The 22,944-nt window shown below is 48.8% G+C and overlaps 2 protein-coding genes across 8 annotated transcripts in view; both read left to right on the top strand.

Annotated features, from left to right (window-relative positions):
* Nucleotides 1-7,714, top strand: part of LOC116943827 (trafficking kinesin-binding protein 1-like) — a 71,792-nt gene extending 64,078 nt beyond the window's left edge. For all 6 annotated transcript variants that reach the window (XM_032957058.2, XM_032957061.2, XM_032957056.2 and 3 more), the window contains one exon: nucleotides 672-7,714. In XM_032957058.2, coding sequence (XP_032812949.1) covers nucleotides 672-1,536 — 865 coding nt within the window. In that variant the 3' untranslated portion in view covers nucleotides 1,537-7,714. The remainder of the gene's footprint in view (nucleotides 1-671) is intronic.
* Nucleotides 7,715-7,812: 98 nt separating this feature from the next.
* LOC116943780 (uncharacterized protein C21orf58-like) overlaps nucleotides 7,813-22,944 on the top strand; it is a 31,712-nt gene continuing 16,580 nt past the window's right edge. For both annotated transcript variants that reach the window (XM_076068172.1, XM_076068173.1), the window contains exons 1-6: nucleotides 7,813-11,522; nucleotides 16,408-16,468; nucleotides 18,244-18,314; nucleotides 18,772-19,020; nucleotides 20,402-20,513; nucleotides 22,553-22,668. In XM_076068172.1, coding sequence (XP_075924287.1) covers nucleotides 11,457-11,522; nucleotides 16,408-16,468; nucleotides 18,244-18,314; nucleotides 18,772-19,020; nucleotides 20,402-20,513; nucleotides 22,553-22,668 — 675 coding nt within the window. In that variant the 5' untranslated portion in view covers nucleotides 7,813-11,456. The remainder of the gene's footprint in view (nucleotides 11,523-16,407; nucleotides 16,469-18,243; nucleotides 18,315-18,771; nucleotides 19,021-20,401; nucleotides 20,514-22,552; nucleotides 22,669-22,944) is intronic.

Genomic DNA, 22,944 nt, shown 5'->3' on the forward strand with positions numbered 1-22,944 from the left:
ATCTGAAGGGTGCGAGTAATAGATTATTGATCACCACTGGAACCTCCTTTGCCAGTAGCAAAATATGATAATTGTTTTTTTTACCCTTTTATCTGGCAACAAAACTGACACCTTTTTTTACAAGGAGTCATGTTTGCATTGTGGCCACAATACCTGCGGTTGGAATGCAAACAAAAAACATAACTCTGATAATGTATGCACTGTCCTTGAAATTGATTGGTCCACACCCGAGACAGCTTTCCTTAGAGCAAACATGACTCCTTGTCAAAAAGGTGTCAGTTTTGTTGCCAGATAAAAGGGTAAAAAAACAATTATCAAAATTATTGATCGTTTAGCTGTAACTATTTGTCCATGACCATTTCAATTAATGGCCGTAACTATGCATTTTTTAATTATATTTGTGTTAACATGCTATTTGCCTATTATTTAAATATAGGTAACTTTAGTTCTGTTTACGGATGACATGCATAACGTGTTTGATTGATAAACATTTTAACACTGATGCGCAATTAAGGAATGTGCCCTCTGAAGAAAATAACCCAAGAGGCTTCACAGCACCACCGTACCGTTATGAATAATGACTGACTCGCGCGAAGCTCTGACGAAAGGGCGATGCGCCCTTTCCCGGGGGGTTCGGCGGCTCGCGGTGAAACCCCCCTCTCTGCATGCAGCGGCATGTACGCGCCGACCCCGATCTGCAGCATCGGCCCCGGCGCTGCCAAATCGACGTCGGAGTCGCAGGCCGGCACGCCCTGCGGCCCTCCACGCCCCAGCCTCTTCCAATCGTCCACCAACCAGAGGGACTCCACCAAGACGCTCAGCTCCAGCCTGGGCCTGGCCAACCTGCTGAAAGAGCGCGGCATCTCCGCCGCCGTCTACGTGCCGCGGGCCGGCCGTCCGCGGGCCGGCCCGCCCTCCGGCGGCCAAGAGCCGTCGGCGGAGATGGCCGTGCCGTGCACGCCGCCCAACTCGCCTCGCGCCCTATCGCCGTGCCCGTCGCCGCCCGCCTTCCCGCCGGCGCGCCCCTCGGGCCTGCAGTGCGAGAGCTTCCTGGCGTCCAAGCCGGCCAAGTCTCTGCTGCTGCTGCAGGGCGCGGCGGGGGCCGGCGGGGCACGGGCACGCAGCAGCAGCGGCAGCCAGACGGAGCTGTGCATGGGTGGCGGTTTGGTGGAGAGACTCAAGCGGCTGGGCCTCGCCAAGACGCGGAGTGATGGCAGGATGGTGCCGGCACCCATGCCCGCGCCCATGCCGCCATGCTCCTCCGTGGTGCTTAACGGCGGCCTTGCCGACGAAGCGGTCGCCCCCGCCGGATTGGCCGTGGCGGTGGCGGTGGCGGGCCACGGGGACACCGGTGTAGGGCAGCCGTTGAGGCCTGGGAGCATGCGGAGGAACCACAGCTTCCCCACGATAGCGGGCGGCCTCCGGAGAAACCAGAGCATGCCGGTTATGAATGGCGGCGTGCCGGCGGGTACCAACCCGTTCCAATGCAGCGTGCTGGACGAGACAGGTCTGAGCAATGCGTTCCTGCCGGAGTGATCCGATCTGCAAAGTCGCTCTACGTGAAGAGGTGGCCCGAAATTGCTCTCGGATGGTTTTGGTTGCCACCCCATAACTGTCGCCGGTCCACGCCGTGGCTGCATTCACTGTTTGCCGCCACTCTTAAACGTCAATGTCATTGACTGACATGTAGTGCAATGACTGTTCAGTATGATGCCGCGAAGAAAAATATAAATAGTTATCAACACTAATTGTTCATTTTAGCCATTGTTTCCGTTTTTGTACTCTGTAATGTTTGTTGCATGGGAGGAATTTGTGAATTTACCGCACGTGTGATGTTGAATTTCAGGCCACAATCGGAGACCATTACTTAACAAAAATGCTAATTTTGATGCGGCGGCTTTGAGGCGAACAACTAGTTTTGTGATGGGCACTCATGTTGTAGCGCAGCGATCGGTGAGGTGCACAGTGGCTATTAAAGGCTGCTGGACAGAGGTGTCGAATAGCAGCAAGCCTTTGTTACCTATCCACGTTCAAATGAGACCCATATGGGAACACATTTACTTTATATCACAGGTGTCTGGGGTAATTTGCCCACCATTGAATTTGCTCCCGTTAATATCACCTGGTAACACTGATCTACGAAAAACCGGTTACCTCCTGCGAAAGTGAACTCCGTTACTCACGATGAGCCACAGCAGAAGCTCGGAGGGAATACAAGTGCACACGCTTTCTCCGATTTGTATTTTTACGTTTTTTTAAAGTCTTTCCTACTTGGCAATAAAAACACCGGCATTGACTCAAGTAAATCGTCAAACATTTCCGGGGTATTTCCCCGAGCGGAGAGAGAGAACGCGGGTTCCGTTCATAATTTCTACGTTTTGTATTTTTCAGGACAGCCCTGCCGCTGATTTGCATAGCGACGGACGACACAAAGGCGTCCTCTTGCAAATTAATACGTGGGCGATCTGTTTTGCGTTGTACAAACCATGGCAATTAACATTGCACACTGAGCTAATTGTTGTTAATGTTGTCATAAGGACCCCGGACGTTGATGCAACTGGGTCATAGACTCACACGTGAGCACACTCGACCAATAGTCTACCTACTGACCGCTTCATCCAACCCCACTGCTTCCATACAAAAGGAGCTAACTCTTATTTGAACACATAATAAATAAATAAATTTAAAAACTTTGCTGTATCCAAAATTGCAAGCGTCTCCCATTTCCCTTGAAATTTGTTTTATTTTACAGGGGGATACATATTTATGTAAATGTTAATTTCGGTTCCTGAGTGTATATATAAGTTGTGAAATGTAAATAAGCGTTACTTGTGAATGTGTAATATTCACTGGATCGTGGAGGTGAATTCTGCATGCCGTTTAGTATGGTCAAGTGGCCTGGCAGTGAAACTGTTTTGCAGCCGTGCTAACAGAAACAAAAGTCTGCATTAGCATTAGAGGTCATAAGGTTACCAACGTTGTTACTTAGCGGTTGGAAGACATTATAGAGAAATGGCACTCCAATGGAACATTAAATCAATGAAGGAATTGCTTCTTTTTAAATGAGATGCTGACATTTCGATAGAGCCGAGTGACAATATCTCTCTCTCTCTCGAGAGAGACATATTTCAATTGTGGGTGTAATTTCTTCATTTGGTTCTTTCGGTAAAGTCACGTAGGTATAAAATAAAATAAATCACGTTTGTGTTGCGCCCAAAACGTCGTGATTTATTTTATACCTACGTGACTTTACCGAAAGAACCAAAGAGTGGATTCCTGCAGTCACGAAAGCTTCACATCAAGATTTCTTCATTTGTTTTGGTACATTTCACAGAAGCGACAAAGCCACTTAACAGTGATTTTTTTAGGTAAGCTTTAACGATTGTGTAATCATCCAACCTGGTCAGACTACTCTCCCACCTGTGCTTCCCGTGCTCGTAAAATATGCGCGGTTACAGACGTGCTTCTCAAAGGAGGAGCCTACGAATGAATCGAGTGGAATACGTGAGCAATGTGCGTGTGTTTGTGCTCTGTGCGCGGTCTGAGCACAGCCACGAAAAGGGAATCTTAATTGTGGAGGAATAAATATTGCATTCTACTAGACGATGTTTTTCTCGATTGATGTTACGGCAGTGGCTTTTCGCGTCGTTGGCATGGGCCCTTGTGCAAGGAATTAAATGAGACCTATCCAATTTCCCCCTCTTCATAGCCATCTGGCCCATGGACCCCGGTGCAGTTGCACAGCCGCCTGCACGCTCGATTGCCAAGCCACCGCATAGTGGCAGGGTGACGCAGTCGTAACACTTTGCTTCTCGCAGAAAGAAATACCCGAGTTCGATTTTCTGACTCGGGCATCTGTCTGTGTGGAGTTTGTAAGTTCTCTCCCCGGTTTGCATGGGTCTTCTCCGAGTTCTCCGATTTCTCCCGAAGTCAAAACAAACTCGCAATGGAACAAGCAGTGGCCAAATAACAATCCCAATGCTGAAAAATTTGGACCATAAAATTACTCGGTGGGAATTGTACATAGGAAGATTGCCCCCCCCCCCATCCTGTGAACCTCGCAAAGAGCCTCCTCAAGAGACTAAAGCTTTCCTGGGTAAGCAGTTGCAATAAATAAACAAATCGATAGATTGGTTGAGTGACTAATTTTGAATGTCCATATAACTGCCTGTTCCCTTAAAATGTCCAGCCGTCCGAAAGCAGGGTCCCCGTGGCTCCCAGCCTTTCCTGCTTTCACTTTCACCAATCTCATTCACGCCTGCCGACTCGCGTATCAGTCGGTGACGCGAGGAGGGCACGGATGCCTACGTTGTTTGTTATCATTGGTGAACACGGGAATATTTGACGCCGAGTTGGTTGCGGTGAACACTACGACCTAAAATCTGATGGAAGCAATTCCCCCCCACCCCCAGATGTGGGTTTGAGACCCATGCGGCGTGTCTCATTAGTCCGCTCGCTGCCCACTTATGCGGTTTAACCAATCCAGTCGTTGGTGTCGTGTGCGCCTGCTGCTCGTTGGGATTCGATCTTCGGATTGACAAATAGATCCATCCATGTGGTGATGGGGCAATCAATGGCAAAAAAAAAACATCGGAAGTGATTTTTTAAACTATCCTACATTTATCCGACCAATGAAGTACGCATAGAAGTGCGTGTTTTGTGAACCATATGAGCACATGAAAATCCATATTGCTATCTAGCTTGTCTGTGATATGGCTGGAAAAGCTATGTTCTGTGTTATCACGATTGTCTTTTCGATGCGGACAATGTTGCTTTGTTGCATGTTTATGTATATATGGGAAAGCTTTGCAATACCTGTGACTTGAACTGTTGCAATTATTATTGACTGGCATCATTATCTCCACTGTCACTATTATCACCACCACCACCATCGTTGTAGTTTGATTTTAGAATGTAATAATTCTTGCAATTTCAGTCAGGCGACGGGGAGAGAGAATGTCCCGTGACGTGAGACTGGTTTTAAGAGGCGGTCGCTGCTTCATGCCAATGCGTAATATTGTTTTTGCTTTGCTAAAATATGCAATGTTAATTCTGTTGGAAGAATACGGGCAACGTTTAAAAGTGGCGAATATTGTCTCGTGTTGTAAGCGACAAAAACAAACATGTAGATTGTCACCTGCTGGGGCTGAAGCTGTTGAGTTGATGCTTAATATGAGCTGTTGCGAATTTTGTGAGATTATTTATTCCAAACGGGTGCTTTCTCGGGCAGAGTTTATTGTAAATATTTTACGTTGACATCGATGTCATTGGACGACAGCACTGAAAGTTGAGTTTTGCTGTGTGCGTGTGTTCGTGTGCCTATGTGTCCGTGCATGTGCGTGCATCACTAATTGCTATCGGCAGGGATGTACAAATCCGTGGAAGCTCGCAGCTATTCAGAATAATTATCTATCACCTTGTATTTTTTGGGATTATTGGAAGAAATTGCCCAACCAAAAGTTTACCTGGCTTGACTGTCTTTGCCAAAAGCGCTTTGCAATTGTCACCTGTACAGCAGATGTTTCTACACAGACCATCACGTGCTTCGTTATGCGGTATCAGTGAATTTGCCAATGGGTTTATTTTCTCCGCCATTCACCACCACCGTACAACCGTCCTGATCGTTTAGACCCCACGTGGCTTCCACGGATGTGTCTCGAGTCAATCAAAGGCCACAAAGGACTGCTGCGCTCGCCACCCTCATTTTGCCAGTCTTTTGGTTATAAGTGTATTTATTAGAGGTTTTTTTTTCCATCGTCATGGATGCAAGTGAGCGCAGCATTTAAATGGAACGTTATTCGCGCTTTTTGACGGTGCAAATTACATCCGCTGGTGTGTGCTAAGTGATACATTTCTGAGACTCGGTGACAGTTGATAGTTTTTGGGAATGTTTTGGGGGAAATTGGTCGTGGATGTATGTGTGTTGTTTGTAAAGGAATGGAAGGGGGGGAAAGAATTGACGTTACCAAGAGCCATCTGGAAGTGTCCTTTAACACGTTTCTGTACCACGTGCTGTTAAAACGATTTGTTCGGCAATGCTTTCGGCTTACACACTCCAATCACTGTTTCTTATAAAATTAGGTAAGCGGGCAATGTGTTTCATTTACACGTCTTGTCTCTCCACGTTATCAGCAACAGTATTGGACAATCCGTCGGCCAAACGGCCTTCTGGGAAGTGCATACGTTCAGCAGCATTGACTAGGTTCAAGCAAATCTCTGGACCGATTCCAACGTTCAGTGTCTCAAAAGACACAATGTCCTCAAGAGACACTGTGAAAACTGGTTCAAATCATAATAATAATGCTACTGTTATTCGCTATGTGGAGAGATGGATATTGGAGGGAGAGACATTGCCTGCGTGTCTATTTTGTCATATTTACTCGAAAACGACGCTTATGATTAGTTTGTTGCCATTGTTTTCTATGTACCTGTTCAAGTACACATTGTAGATTCAGTTTTAAGTGATAAGAGGACACAATAGGCAAATGTCACATGCTTTCTCTGTTGCATGTTCTTGTCACCTTGTGCCACTAGTGTACTTGTTTCCGGTATGTGTAGGTGCAGATAAACACGCGGGTTGACGTTCATATTTCAAAATAGCCAAAATTTCCAGTCATCATCCGTGTTACTTTCCTTCTCGATGAAGGCCTCCCCAATCTGCCACCACGTCTCACGATCCTGAGTTGTAATAATCCGCCCAGTGCTTGCACGCAAATTAACAGTTATTTAGCTCGTAAAACTGGTCAAGGGTTAGCTTCCAAAATGAGCCTTTTATACATATATTTTTTATTTAGTTACACTTCGAGTACATTTCGTTGGACACGTTGTTGGGATTTGTTTTTGTTTTGATGGTGAGAGTAAGTGATGTCTGCATGGGACATGAGAAGGGGTATGTGGACGGAAAGGAGGTTTGTGCTTGAGAGTTGTGAAACTCGAGCTGAAGGTACCGGAGGATTTTTACCGTAGGTCACCGAGAGGTGGATAGGTTCTCTGCCATATTGTGAAGTTCCGTTCGATCTGTCACTCTGCGTTTGGCCCAACATGAGAATTTATCTTTGCAAGCTACACAGCCAGCCTTAGCGGTATACCTTGAACGGCCTTTGTCATATATTAAATTATTGCACGGTATAGTGAACGGTAAATAAGGGTTCAGATGTCCTGGAGTTGAGATGTCAGGATATGTGCCATGCTCCCGATGGTGCATTGGATGCATTTAATAATATTTCTAGCACGCTAGGTAGACTCGACACGAACCCATTATGGGTACTCAATGAACTTCTCGCTCTCTGGACATTCAGTGAAGTTCATGACATAATTGTGAACGATATCATAATTTTCTAAGGTGTATTTCAAAAAACCATGTGGTTACGTGTGCATTAATTAACAGGCTCGCGGTAAATGTGTCTGGTCGAGAAACTAAATGTGTGCTGGACTAGACACTTTATTCAGGTGTTGGTCCTGTAAGCATAAGCAACAAAATTACGGAATGGTAAATTCATGAATACAAATGTACTGTCGATTTGTAAAAAGCACAAACGCAAGTGTTCCCACATGAAACGTAGCACTTTTGTTCTCGTGCTCCGCTATGGTGTCTTGTTTCTTGCTACTGAGCGCGAGTTTGACTCCTCAAAACTGTGCCCACCGGGGGACCCTGTTGGGAGCAACAGATGTGGACTTTTAACCCAAAATAAAGACGACTTATAGCGTCCCCTGATGGCGTGTGGCCCTGCGTTGTGTATACACAGTAAAGGAAGACGTGCAGCCCAGCAATTAGGAAGCCACTGGAGCTATGCACTTCTACATCGAGATTGAAAACGCGTGTCGTTAGAACTGTTTTTCGTGTTTGGTTTGTTGTCCTTCCCCCGCACCGCTGATTAACACGGGTGGCGACGTACGGTGCGAAAGGCGTTCAACATGTGGACATTATTTCTCACGCCACTGCTGGCGGAGGAGGCTCTGCTAGAAGCAGCTCCAGAGAGCCTCTCTGCGCCAGGGTGCGTTGGCCTACTCTTCTCTGATGGTCAGACGTCGAAAGTGGTAAAGGATAAATTTCGATTTAAAGCTTTCGTGACTGCAAGGATTCATCTTCTTTGGTTCTTTCGGTAAAGTCACGTAGAATGAGAATAAAATAATAAATTGATAAAATAAAATAAAACAATAAAATTCTCACGACGTTTCGGCCACAACACAAGCGGCCTTCATCAGGTGAAGGGACGAGACTGTCTGGAGGACAGTCGTGAGATTTTATTGTGTTATTTTATTTTATCAATTTATTATTTTATTCTCATTCTACGTGACTTTACCGAAAGAACCAAAGAAGATGGTAAAGGATAACCACACTTCACCCCACCGTGTGCGACTTCCGGTCGACTGATACTTAGTGCACCGACACACACAATGATATAGTACACACACACACAAAGCAAAGTGGAATATGGTGTCCGTAAATCGTGTGGACATGTACATCCCGATTGGATGAGGGTTTCATGTCGTGATGACATGGGTGGCTATTTCGCCATCCTTCACGTTGGTCAGTGCGGATTTAAGAGGGGTGTGGGGATTCCCTCGGACAGATTCCGATACCTGTTAACCCACACGGGTTACCCCGTGTTCTTGTAAGGGGGATTTAGTTTTCTGGTGCATACGGTGTACAGCCGTTTCGATCCAGGCAAAAACATGTGTTACTGTATGTTTGTTTGTGTTTCTCCCTTGTGATGGGACTTTGTAGGGTGAACTTTGAGATTTATAAGGTCACGGGGTGAGCAATAATGTCTGAATTGGTCTGTAATAAGGTCGGCACTGATAAGGGGTTGACAGGTTTTGCCGACAGCACTGGCCACTAAAGTTCGCCGTAGCGGGGAATCGAACTCTGCTGGCTCGGCTCATGGCGCATTTTAATAACCATGCTGTATAGTCTAGCTAATAACCACAGCCGCTTGCGCTACCGCCGCTGCCTTAGTTACTTAAACAAAACAGTCCACTGAATAAGAAGGCCTTTCCCTCGCCTAAATACCTGGGGGATAATGGTACTTGGCATTCACTTGCCGCTTTATAAAATCTGATATATGTGGTCAATGGTATTCAAAACCTCGCTTGCTAATACTATTTTTGTTGTTGTGATACTGCGTTGACATAAACTCAACACATTAATCAAGAGCTCTGGTCTCGAAAGGGAAAACAAATCGGCAATGTTTTGGACATTCGTCGTGGCACATAGGGAAGGGCAGTTCCCTGAATCGTTGGCCTATATTAGTTTTTTTTCAAGGCAATGAAATTGACGCAGGCGTTGATTTTGTTGTATCACCCTGCTGTCGTCGTAAACATTTATTTATACCCATTAGTCTGTTCGACGATTTTCGAACGGCGTGATGAGGCGAATGGGGCTGTTCATCACAGAAGTGTTTCCCTCCCATATTCAATGGAACAAAATGATTTGAGCGAGGCGTTATTCCGCGATTGCCGTATAGTAATTTGATTTATGTGACAACGTTTGGTGCATATCCGATAATTTTGAACGGATCGTGGCATCAGATCACCATGGGTTGGACTTCGTCCAGCAGTGGATGGAACATGGCTGATGATGAAAAGAATTCTACAAAGGTGTACAAAGTACTGCATGCATAGATAACTAAGTGAATATCAAAATACACAATAGCATGCTAGCTAGACTATACAGCATGTATTATTATTATTATGCTTGTCTAAGGAGGGGAGCCTCAACCGAGTCTCAAGACTGGAGTTCGATTCCTGCTCACGGCCACCAGCACCACTGACGGATTATTATCTGAACCGGTCCTGGGCCTCCCCTAGGTCCCCCCAGCCTTAAATGAGTACCTGGCGTTTTGAACATAACACAAGCGTTCGTCTTTCTGATGACGACCGCTTGTGTTGCGATCGAAACGTTTTTTGTTATTTTTCTTTGAATATATCTACGTGACTTTACCGACAGACCCATAGAATATTAATTTCTGCAGTCACGACAGATTGAAGCCAAGTACCAGTTGTAATGTAAACTTTTTGTTTTAGCTATGGGAGGTAATCGGAGAAGCCGAAGTAAACCCCATGCAGAGCAGGTGGAGTAGGGGGGGAGACAGAAAGTCCACACAGAAAAGTGACCGAGTGGGGAAATCGAACTCGGGCCCTTCCTTGCAATTGAGGCACACCAAGGCCGTAGCCATGGAGTCAACATTGGGGGGGACCAAATCTTCAAGGGGGTCTGGGGGTCCCCTCCCCTCCCAGAAAAAAATAAATCTAAATTTGAAAACGAATTTCCTGCCATTTCCTGCCTAAAATATGAAAAAATTCACTAACACATAGGATGGACTTTTTGTGTATTTTTTACAATAATGTCTAATAGTCTATTGTATTACATTGCTCTGTTTTTTTACCTTTTCTTGTTTCATTGTATGTAATGGCAGAGATTAGGGATTAATAAAGTACAACCATAACCACAATCATATAAACATAAATCTATTTTATAGCGATATATTGGGGGGGACATTTTGAGCAGATTTGAATATTGGGGTGGGATGGGTGTCCCCCCCCTCCCCAATATATATTTTAATTACGGCCTTGAGGCACACACACACACGCGTTTCCCACACAAGTGTTGCCACGGCATAGTGTTAAGTGAACTCGGCCCTCCTAGGACACACACACACCTGTACTGCGGGCTCGGTATGTGCCGAGGCCCGTGACGCACCTTAGAGACCGCTTGTTGCGCTGTGATGTTTGCATTAGGTGTGAGCCCGGGCGACTCGCAGAGATATTCACACACACACACACAACCACTTAGATACTCTAACAGACAGACACACACACACGGAGTATCTGACGCAGACAGAGAGTCCTGCACACATATAGCGACTACGACACGCGAATAGTCTACAACTCACACAACTAGTCGTCTAAGTATACATACGAGTATCCGACTCGCGCACACAGTTTCATTCACACTCCTACACAGACACCTACACAACACAACATAGTTACAACCCACACACAGACGCCTACACAATACAACATAGTTACAACCCACGCACAGACACCTACACAACACATTATTCCAATCCACACACGTAGACTCTCCAACTGGGCACACAGAGGTTATCCAACACTTGCGCCACATACTCCGACGCGCACAACCTTCAACACACAACTAGGACAAATACAAAGACCCCCCGTATAGCCTTAACAGACTGTTGGGGCAAGTGCTGTTAGCGAACACACACAGACACAAGAGTCACGCGCCCAAGTGTCTACATTCTCTAGGTGTTCATTCCGAATTGCCGCGTTCAAGCTCTGCGTCCTGCCCTTAGAGTAGAGAACTCTTTTGCCCACGGGCCCAGGCAACTTCTTCTCTCCTGGACCTCCACCAAACACAACCCCGACGCTCCGCCAACATGTGCTGAAACTCCTTCTTCTCTGCAAAGTCAGGCAGCAAACCGCGGTCCGCAATGGCCAACACAGACCGAGCCATGATGGAGCAGATGGCGCGGCTAAAGCTTCGGCTGCTCGAGAAGGTAAGGAGGAGAGTGGACTGGCCGTGTCCTCTCGCCTCTCGCTCCACATCCTCCCAGCATCGCCTCTCGGCCATCGTTCACACCCACGCCGCCAGTCATCTCCGTCTCAAGCAATCTGTGCGAACGCTCCACCAATCGTGCCGTAACCATGGAGTGTAATTGCCCGCTTGATACGTAGTGTTGTTGGTTTTTGTTTGCAACGCTGCTCAGGCTGGCTTGGAGTAAGCACTATTCGGCGTAAGGCACTACCACTAGAGGACAAGGTACGCCAATCCAGAATGCACATTTATTTATCTTATATTACAATAACGTCCTTGAAATCTGGAGACCACAAACATTGTTTGGACACGTGTGTGTGTGTGCGCGCAGACCACCACCGCAATATTATGAGGACAACATTAGGCGAGGTGGATGTGACTGGTTGGTTAAATGATGATGTTTAGTGTAAGCACTGTCTCTGGGCTCGTGCACAAACACCGCCGGTGTGTTCACTTATCTCGGATTTCATATAGCGCTTTTGTCAAAGCAATTGTCGAGGCGCTTTACACGAATTATAAATGGTTCGTTAGTGATTGGCTGATGGGGGGAAAGGGATGTGGTTTGAGTGTTGAGGAGGAGAAGGGATGGCAAGGAAGGGTTGATGATAGGGACAGGGAGGGGCGAGGTTAGCAAGGGTAAGGATGGTTAAGGATTTGAACACGTGCATTCGAGAACACTCGCAATGCTGGCTATCCCAGGTCTCCCTTGCAAAAGAGGCGTTTGTCGCAATTGGCTCTCACTTCGTTGTAATAGACACATCTTGTGCGTGTGTGTATGCGCTGTATATACAGACACGATATGTGTCTAAAGTGGACATCTGTGGAATACTGGACACGTGGAATGCTGGACAGCTGTGAAAAAGAGCGTCATAGCTCCATAATAGAGTTTTTTTTTGGATAGATTGCGTACATTTACACGTTAATAGTGGTTATTGGGTTAGATCGCGTACATTCATGCGACCAATATTATGGTCGCAAAAGCCTTCGTGTTTAACTGAGCTTCATAGCTCATCGGATTCCTCCAGTATAAACAGAGATTCTGATCCTGAAATGTTTGATCGTATATCCATATCTTGCCCAGTGATAACTAGACGACGTTCCTGAAGAGCTTTGTTTAATAGACGTCACTCAGTCACGTGGATTCGAGAGAACGCAAGTCACGGACGCATTGCGTAGGAAAGTTGGCTTGGTCGACGATGACTCTCTGGTGGTCGAGACTTTAAGGGCGGAGCGGCATCCAGAGTCGGGAATGACGCGCGAGAGACGACGTCCAGCACCGCGCAGATGGAGCCGCGAGATGGATCGCTGAATTTGCAGATCCACGAGATATGGTAAAATAGCTGGCGACGTTTTGGGCAGTGGTCCTTTCTTCATGGCACGTAGTTTAGAGAAGAAGAAAAATCAGTAGTCCTCCATCAACGGAACTATTCATTGATTGATTATTCAAGGCCTACTCAAGGTGCTGCTCTCTCTCGACGATTCCGCGATGGAATAATTCTGTAATCCACCAACAATGGATTTTCTGCACTGCCCTCTGCTGCCCACGATGCACACTTTGTACACACTCGTAACGTGGGGAAATGAGAACAAACTGTTTTGTTACCACGGCAGATAAGCAGTTTTCTGATTCACGTAAAATAAACTATTATTATTCTACCAGGCCAGGTCCACTGAACTAGAAGCGACCTGCTCAACGAAGCGGCTGACCACGTGGAAATGTATAGCAGTCAAATACTCTAAACGCGTGATGTTGATTTTAAATGTGGTTGGAGAAAAAAAAAAGGATGACCCGGAGAAAAAAATCCACGCGACCACGGGGAGAACATGCAAACTCCAAATATACAGCAGGCGTCAGGATTGAGATCGAACCCACGATCTTCTGTACACCAGGCGAGTCAGTCAAAATCTCCCAAAAGTGGCGCCCCATGTAATCCGTCTCTGTACATAACTAATTAAATAAAAAAACAATTGTCACACAAAACCATCGGCCCCACAGCCTTTCGCCAGGATCGATTCGGTAGAGGCAAACTCTATACCGGTTTCGACACGCAGTGTCTCATCAGCACAGTCAGACTTGCTCGAATCAATGCTGAACTGCTAGATGTAATTAGGCAAGGGGCCTCTCTTTAAGAGATGGTCCCTGGTTCTCACACGCGATTTGTTTTATAGAATCGACAAAGTACAGCATTCAACGAATCAATGAATCATTACACCTCTAATGGTCCCGCGGAACACAGTGGTTGTCAATTAAGACAGTCGCCGACTTACGAACACCCGACTTACGAACACCCGACTTACGAACACCTGCACTTACGAACCAACTACCATGATTTTTTAATTTAAATTGACTTAAAACGCGAACTCGCACTTGCAAACCGAACTATTTTGTTAAGCTGAGCGATTCTCCGCGAGATGTAACGAGTCAGCCTCGCGCTGGGAGTGAGGGTTTGTGTTGTGTGGGCATTTAGATTTTGGGGGGAGCGGTGGTGTCGCGGTTAGTGCACTGCGCTCCGAACCTGGCGACCCGAATTCGATTCCCGCTCGCGGCCAACACCGTCGGTGACGATTATCTAAACCGGTCCTGGGCCTTCCCGAGGTCGACTCACCTTCAAATGAGTCCCTGGTGCGGTGTGAAGTAAACATCGCTACTAGGGAGACAAAGGCGGCCGGGCGTGGTGCTGGCCACCCACCCCCTCGTGCGCCATTCCGGCCTTCATAGGTGCTCGCGAACAGCACTTGCCCCAACAGTCTGCTGAGGCTATACGGGGGATCTTTGTCTTTGGGCGTTTAAATACAGTACACTATTGTGTTCAGAATGACGAACCGTTCGACTTACGGACGAGTCTCAGGAACTAATCGTGTTCGTAAGCCGAGGACTGACGGTATTGGTATTGACCACCCACCCACCTACCCCCAGATTCCGTCCCCTCCCCACACCCGGAGATTACGAAGGTCACAGCACCTCCGATTAGCACGGTTGGCTACGTACGGTGGGAAAGAAGTTCAACATGACACACAGAGATGACATGTTCTCGCCTGTAGACAACGCGGTTATGTAGGCGAGGCGCGTGTTTTCACGTTGTGTGTCCGTGTGTTGTGTAGGCGAGGCGCGTGTTTTCATGTTGTGTGTTGTGTAGGTGAGTTGTGTGTGTTCACGTTGTGTGTCCGTGTGTTGTGTAGGCGAGTTGTGTGTGTTCACGTTGTGTGTCCGTGTGTTGTGGAAGCGAGTTGTGTGTGTTCGCGTTGTGTGTCCGTGTGTTGTGGAGGCGAGTTGTGTGTTCACGTTGTGTGTCCGTGTGTTGTGTAGGCGAGGCACGTGTTTTCACGTTGTGTGTCCGTGTGTTGTGGAGGCGAGTTGTGTGTGTTCACGTTGTGTGTCCGTGTGTTGTGGAGGCGAGTTGTGTGTGTTCACGTTGTGTGTCCGTGTGTTGTGGAGGCGAGTTGTGTGTGTTCGCGTTGTGTGTCCGTGTGTTGTGGAGGCGAGTTGTGTGTTCACGTTGTGTGTCCGTGTGTTGTGTAGGCGAGGCACGTGTTTTCACGTTGTGTGTCCGTGTGTTGTGGAGGCGAGTTGTGTGTGTTCACGTTGTGTGTCCGTGTGTTGTGGAGGCGAGTTGTGTGTGTTCACGTTGTGTGTCCGTGTGTTGTGGAGGCGAGTTGTGTGTGTTCACGTTGTGTGTCCGTGTGTTGTGGAGGCGAGTTGTGTGTGTTCGCGTTGTGTGTCCGTGTGTTGTGGAGGCGAGTTGTGTGTTCACGTTGTGTGTCCGTGTGTTGTGTAGGCGAGGCACGTGTTTTCACGTTGTGTGTCCGTGTGTTGTGGAGGCGAGTTGTGTGTGTTCACGTTGTGTGTCCGTGTGTTGTGGAGGCGAGTTGTGTGTGTTCGCGTTGTGTGTCCGTGTGTTGTGGAGGCGAGTTGTGTGTGTTCACGTTGTGTGTCCGTGTGTTGTGGAGGCGAGTTGTGTGTGTTCACGTTGTGTGTCCGTGTGTTGTGGAGGCGAGTTGTGTGTGTTCGCGTTGTGTGTCCGTGTGTTGTGTAGGTGAGTTGTGTGTGTTCACGTTGTGTGTCCGTGTGTTGTGTAGGCGAGTTGTGTGTGTTCACGTTGTGTGTCCGTGTGTTGTGGAGGCGAGTTGTGTGTGTTCACGTTGTGTGTCCGTGTGTTGTGGAGGCGAGTTGTGTGTGTTCGCGTTGTGTGTCCGTGTGTTGTGTAGGTGAGTTGTGTGTGTTCACGTTGTGTGTCCGTGTGTTGTGGAGGCGAGTTGTGTGTGTTCACGTTGTGTGTCCGTGTGTTGTGGAGGCGAGTTGTGTGTGTTCACGTCGTGTGTCCGTGTGTTGTGGAGGCGAGTTGTGTGTGTTCGCGTTGTGTGTCCGTGTGTTGTGGAGGCGAGTTGTGTGTTCACGTTGTGTGTCCGTGTGTTGTGTAGGCGAGTTGTGTGTGTTCACGTTGTGTGTCCGTGTGTTGTGGAGGCGAGTTGTGTGTGTTCACGTTGTGTGTCCGTGTGTTGTGGAGGCGAGTTGTGTGTGTTCGCGTTGTGTGTCCGTGTGTTGTGTAGGTGAGTTGTGTGTGTTCACGTTGTGTGTCCGTGTGTTGTGGAGGCGAGTTGTGTGTGTTCACGTTGTGTGTCCGTGTGTTGTGGAGGCGAGTTGTGTGTGTTCACGTCGTGTGTCCGTGTGTTGTGGAGGCGAGTTGTGTGTGTTCACGTCGCGTATTCGTTCTTTGGCCGCAACGTGGCGCTGACGTTCCTCACGGGGACGTTCGAAATGTTACCTGCACGGTATCCATGCCGCAGCCTGTGCACCCCCCGTCTGTGTAACTAGAGCCCCCCCCCCTCTCTCTGTGCTGTGTTCTCAGAAACTGGAGCAGGAGAGGGAGGGACGGGAGGACGGACTTAGCACGGCCACCTCCAGTGCTCGTAACCATCACCACCACCACCACCATCACCACCGCCATCACCACCATCACCACCACCATCACCACCACCATCACCACCACCATCGCCACACTCCATCACCACCACCATCACCACCACCACCGCCATCACCACCATCACCACTACCATCACCACCATCGCCACACTCCATCACCACCACCATCGCCACACTCCATCACCACCACCATCGCCACACTCCATCACCACCACCATCACCACCGCCATCACCACCATCACCACCACCACCATCATCACCACCATCACCACCACCACCACCATCACCACCACCATCGCCACACTCCATCACCACCACCACCACCATCACCACCACCACCATCACCACCATCGCCACCACCATCGCCACACTCCATCACCACCACCATCGCCACACTCCATCACCACCACCATCACCACACTCCATCACCACCACCATCACCACACTCCATCACCACCACCACACTCAATCACCACCATAACTACACATCACCACCTTCACCACACACCATCACACCATACATCATTACCGCAATCACTAAACACATCTTTATCATAGTTACCACACATCACCACCACCACCACCACACTCAAGCACCACGAATCACCACTCTTTGTCAGTGCATTGCTGAATGACCGACGCCATGTCGGTCTTGGGGATTGTTTGGTAAAGGCAAAGAGCATTTGGGATGAGGGAGCATAGAAGTGCAGTCCGTTTGCCTCTTCAGCTGAAGAAAGTGCTGTGCCCAAGTGTTGCATGATGTCGTCAGATCCTGATTAAGAAGCGATCAGGGTTGAGACTGGTTGATCGAGCTTAGATGGATGGGCGACCACCATGCGTGAAACAGGTGTTATAGGCTGCTTCAGAAGGCAGTGGCAGCTACATCAAGAGTTGCCACTCCACTTCTATACGCCCATCCTCTAAATGCCCTGCATACAGGGTGCTTCAAAGAAATGTTAACACTTACATGGGTACTTTCGTTTTTAATGGCAAAAGAACGGAAACCATACACTGTAACGTGATAACAAATGTAATTTTAATAGCTTAAAAAAGTCGAAGAGTCTCCCACTTGTTCGCCATCGTCGTCAACACGTGGCCTGGAATCTTCTCCAGGCGGTCTCCAGAGCCCAGAGGCAGCAGCACATGTCACGTGGTGTTGCTGACAATTATCGAAGTGTTAACATTTTTTTGAAGCACTCTGTATTCACCGAACCTGGCTAGCCAGAGTGGCAGTGAAGTATGACCATTACGGACACACACAGCGTGCGGAGACCCCCATCGAGCAGTGGATTGACAAACGGTGGCTGCAAGTTTAATAAATAAGGCAATAACAAGTTAATATAAAAGCGTGGACACGCATTAAAAAATAAGTATTTAAATGGAATAACGAGCCACAGGGTGGAAAAGTGGTGACGCCCGTGGCTCGCAGCGAGAAGGACCTGGGTTCAACTCCTGACTCATGCCCCTCACCCCTGTCTCGTTACAGACAGACGGACGAACATGATCTAGGTGGAAAGCGTTAGATATTACTGACGATGATGATGTCTCTTCACGAAGAGCGAACCAATTATTTGGCGATGCTGCCGCGTTGTCAGCGGTGACGCAAAAGCACAAATAACAACAACAACAACTCGACGCATTCACAGCCACACTGTCGCCTCCGGCGTATAATCGGCGACGTTTCGGCCAGTGGCCATTCTCAATATCGAGTGACGCTTGCGTCGCGCGTTGAGGGGGAGCTGTGTGTCGGTATCTCCTGCAGGCAGTGACGGGGCTCAGGAGGCGCTCCACGGGGCCCTGAGGCGTCGCAAGGACCTGCTCCACCGCCTGCGGGTGAGAGGGGGCTCCTCCGAACGGTCCCCATCCTCTCACGGTCCAGCAACTCTCGCTCCCTACTCCCCCGCTCACTGCCCCCCCCCTCCACCGCTCCGACCTCAAACAAAACGCGTACCCGTTGCTGACTCGAGCTGCGAACCCGTCTGACCCTCGAGCTGAACGCTAAGAACCCTCGCGCGGCAAAGTTGCTGGTTCAGCAGTTCCACTGCTGGATTATATTTTTTCCGCCTGAGGACGACCGCCTGTGTTGCGATCGCAACGTCGTGATTTGTTTTATTTTCTACCCACGTGACTTTACCGAAAGAACCAACGAGTATGGATTCCTGCAGTCACGAAAGCTTCAAATCAAGATCGCCTTGAGGAGTTTCGCAGGCGCGGGGAGGGGCCCTCGTCCGGCGGCGGTCTGACTCTGGCTGCTCGCCGTCTTGGGTGGCGGTGTCGTGGCGGCGAGCAGGAGCAGCACATGCTGGACGAGATGTCGCGGCCACGCTCGCGCGGGGACAGCCGGAGGCGGCAGCGTTTCACGCCCCCCGTCGTGGTGCCGCGCTTCGTGCCCTTCATCGCCCCGCGCTACTTGCCGCCGCCTCCGCCGCCGCCTCCGCCGCCTCCGCCGCCTCCGCCCGGCACCGCCGCGCCGCGCTTGGAGCCGATCCACATCTACCAGCAGGCTCCCCCGCAGGCGCCTCGCATTATCCAGCAGCAGGTGAGAGCCACTGCGTCGTGCGCGTGGGAACGGTCGGTCGGTCGGTCGGTCGTCGGTCGCTGTCCATCGCGGTCTTCCAGATTCCCCACAAAGACAGACAGCAAGGGCTGTTAGCGAGAGCACCTCATCAAGCCTGACACCGTGCAAGAGGGGATTGGTGGTCAACACCACTCCCAGGGCGGTTCAGATAATCGGGCACACCCACACACACGCAGAGCTGACCTCGCTAAAATTATTTGTCAATTAATATTTTAGAAATGTGGCCGGGTGGCTCAATTGCGAGTTTTTAAATCCTGGATGGGGCGTGACTCAGCCGATCATTCCTCCGGGGGTAGATAAAATGAGTGCCGCTTTGTCGGGAATTCAAAAGTGGTTGTGCTATGGATCAACTCTCCCCTGCCATAGCAATGTAGAATTACCACCCCTTGTCTCACGTATTTAAACAGATGAGCACCGCCTCAATGCTCATTGAAAATTAAATAACTCTTACGAATATTTTTTAAACATTTATTAATGCACTGCGGGCACAGAGATGAAATGGGGCAGGTGACATGGCCCAGCTGTAACACATTCACCGCTTGCGGTTCCAACCCGACAGGCCGCCCTGGTTATTACTGTGGGTGTATTAACCATAAAAGGGCCACGGTGGCTAGGAGATGTTAACTACCTCACTTGGTATACAGGAGGTCGTGGGTTCGATCCCGACCCTGACGCCGTATATTTGGAGCGTGGATTTTTCTCTGCTTTTTCCCTCCACATTTGGCTGCTTTAAATGTCCACGCGACAAGCCACTTTGTTGCGTTGCCATTTGTGGCCAGGTTGCTTCTGAAAAAGAGCGATATACAGTAGCTCATTGGGTCTTACCTGGTAAAAAAAAGTTTAGTGAATACCACGCGTCATCTGTTTCACAGTGGATGTTAAAGATCCCGTGACATTCGAAAAGAGTAGGCCATTGTGTGGTGGTGTCGTAGTCCAATTTTTTGACAGTTGCCTGCAAACTATTCAATTGGTCTTACACATCACGCGGCATCGCCCCTCTTCTCTGAAACTATCGCAGACTGTGCGACACACACCGATGACCATAGAGGTAGCACAAATACCAAACGCTTCCTATATTAGGAAGCCAATGCACTTTTAAATCTAGATTGCAAACTCATTTCTTAAGAACTGCTCTTTGTGTTTAGTTTATCGTCCTTCCCCCACACCTCCTATTAGCACGCTTGGCTACGTACGGTGCGAAAGAAGTTCAACGTACGTACGTGCAAACGCGCGGAAAAATTACGAAGTTGGTTATCGATTCGAAGAAGCGCGGCCTCGTCCACCGACGAGCGAGCGAGCGAGCGAGCGGAGTGAGCAAACGGAACGTCGCTCCCGCCTACAGATGCCGCAGCAGCCCACCACCATCATCCAGCAGATGCCTCCACAGCCGCTGATCCAGCAGGTCGCTGCGCCGGCCCCGCTACCTCCACTGCGCTCGGGCAACATCAAAGAAGGTTCGCGAGCGTCTCTGCTCCACCCGTGTCTTCTCATCTCGACGACGACGATTTTAGCGATAACGACGATGCACACGTTTTGCACGTACAACCCCTTTTAAACTAAAACAAAACTACTTTTTTTTTAATCTTAACGGGTAAGGCCCCACTGAGCTATGTAGCTCTTTTTCAGAAGCGACCCTGGCTATCACAAATGATAGCTCGGCGAAGTGGGCTTATCGTGTAGAAATTTATAGCAGCCAAATACTTTAAATGCACGTCCATGAATGTGGAGGGAAAAACCGGAGAATCCGGAGAAAAATCCACGCCGATACGGGCGTCAGGGGCGGGATCGAACCCACGACTTCCTGTATACCAGGCGAGGTAGTTAACATCTCCTAGCCTCCCTGATACACCCCCCACCATGCTTCCTGCACACAACGTGTGGCAGGTGCAGTACGGTACCGTGCTATGTTTGATTGCAGTTTAATGGAGCGTCTCAGTGCGCTCCACAACACCTCAGCACGCTGTACACATCAGTGGGACACAAGTTGTGTAAGCAATTATGGTAGACATGTTTACGACCTGATAAGAACTCAATGAGGGGGAACTGGTATTAAATAAGTTCAGCAAAACCCCTGAGATTTATATAGAGATCAGTAGACTTATACATAGACCAGTCGACTTACATAGAGGCCATTAGGCTTAAACTGACTGATAGAGACCAATAGATCTCCAGCGAGAGCCAAAAATATACGTACGTGAAGACCCATTCAGTGAAAAAGCCATAAAGAGTGCTTGATTAGGTAGAGACCCAAAGGCTTGCATAGCAACCCATAAACTTACATAAACACCCATAGATGTACACAGCGACCCATATAGATGTACATAGAATCTCGTAGACTCACAGAGATTCCCTTCATGAGCGGCAGGTGAGAGTCCATTGAGACCGGCAGTCTCTTGCTCAAAGGGGACCTGGGGTTTAACTCAGTCCAGCAGAACAACCCATTTGGAATGTATAAATAATACGTGGGAGAGAGACATCATCTGACACATTTTAATCGCGAAAAAAAATAAAAGGCAAAATTTGCGTACATTTTTTTACAACTTTCTGAACAGTTTGCATTCCTATTCGGCGAATGAATACCAAAATAAATAAAGTATTAATCAAATTCCAGCCCTTTGTCAGTCCACCGATGGATACTGGCCTCCCTGTACCGTGTAAATCATGGAGGGATTGTTTGACCATACTTCACCACGCTGGTCAGTGCGGATCGATAAAGGGTAATTGATATTTCATTCGCCACTGATATTGGCCGTGGCCAGGAAATTTAACTCGGGTCACCCTGGTCGTACCGCTCCCCAGTAGATGTTTCAAACAAAAAAGACAAAGATCCCCTATATAGCCTTTAACAGACTGTTGGGGCAAGTGTTGTTAGCAAGCACCTGTGAAGGCTGGGCACGGCACACGAGGCAGTGGGTTGCCAGCAACACGCCTGACCGCCTTTGTCTCCCCAGTGGCGATGTTTTTGCACCCTGCGCCAGGTACTAATTTGAGGCTGAGTAGATCTAGGGGAGACCCAGGAGTGGCTCAGATAATCGCCACTGGTGTCGACTGTGAGCGGGAATCGAACTCGGGTCACCGGCTTCGTAGCGCAGCACGCTAACCGCTCCGCTACCGCTCCCCGCTACAAAACTCACACACACAGACGTATAGTCACTCAATCACCGCCTTTGTTGCTCGTTGTGCATTGAGCCTATCGGTTGCCTGGTGACCCAACGTTAGCCGGGCCCCACGTGAAGCAGACATAGTTGTTGGTCGCGGCTGCGGGTGTTTACGCTTGTGTTTCGGTAAACCTGTTGTGGAAAATTCTAAATGGCCTTTCTGACCGGCGCTATTTGTTGGCGGACTTTGCGGCTCCATCACTTGGCGGATGCATTCACGCGCGCGAAGGAACAGATGTTTGTGAATGTTACGGTTCATTAAATATTGGCTATAAGCTGCGGTGTATTGATCATCACAGTTATGACAATTTACAGCCAATCAACTGCACCCACAGACATGGTGGACCTCATGATGATGCAGAACGCCCAGATGCACCAGGTGGTCATGCAGAACATGATGCTGAAGGCCATGCCGGCACCAGCGCCGCCCCCGGCACGCGCCGTCCCACAGGTCAGCGCCTCGCCACGGTCACGGCTCGCGTCATGCTCACGGCCCGCCCCGGCGTTCGTCAAACGTTGCAGGGCAATCGTACCGTGGAAACGTGGAAGCTTGTTGGGCCAACGTTTGGTCAACGTTTGGTCAACGTTTGGTCAACGTAGGGCCAACGTTAGGCCAATATTGGGCCAACATTGGGTCAACGTTTGGTCAACGTAGGGCCAACGTTAGGCCAACATTGGGTCAACGTTTGGTCAACGTTGGGTCAACGTTTGGTCAACGTTGGGCCAA

This window comes from Petromyzon marinus, chromosome 19 (assembly GCF_048934315.1).
Source record: "Petromyzon marinus isolate PM22_M1 ecotype Great Lakes invasive population chromosome 19, UKy_Petmar_22M1.pri1.0, whole genome shotgun sequence".
In the NCBI taxonomy this organism is placed as follows: domain Eukaryota; kingdom Metazoa; phylum Chordata; class Hyperoartia; order Petromyzontiformes; family Petromyzontidae; genus Petromyzon; species Petromyzon marinus.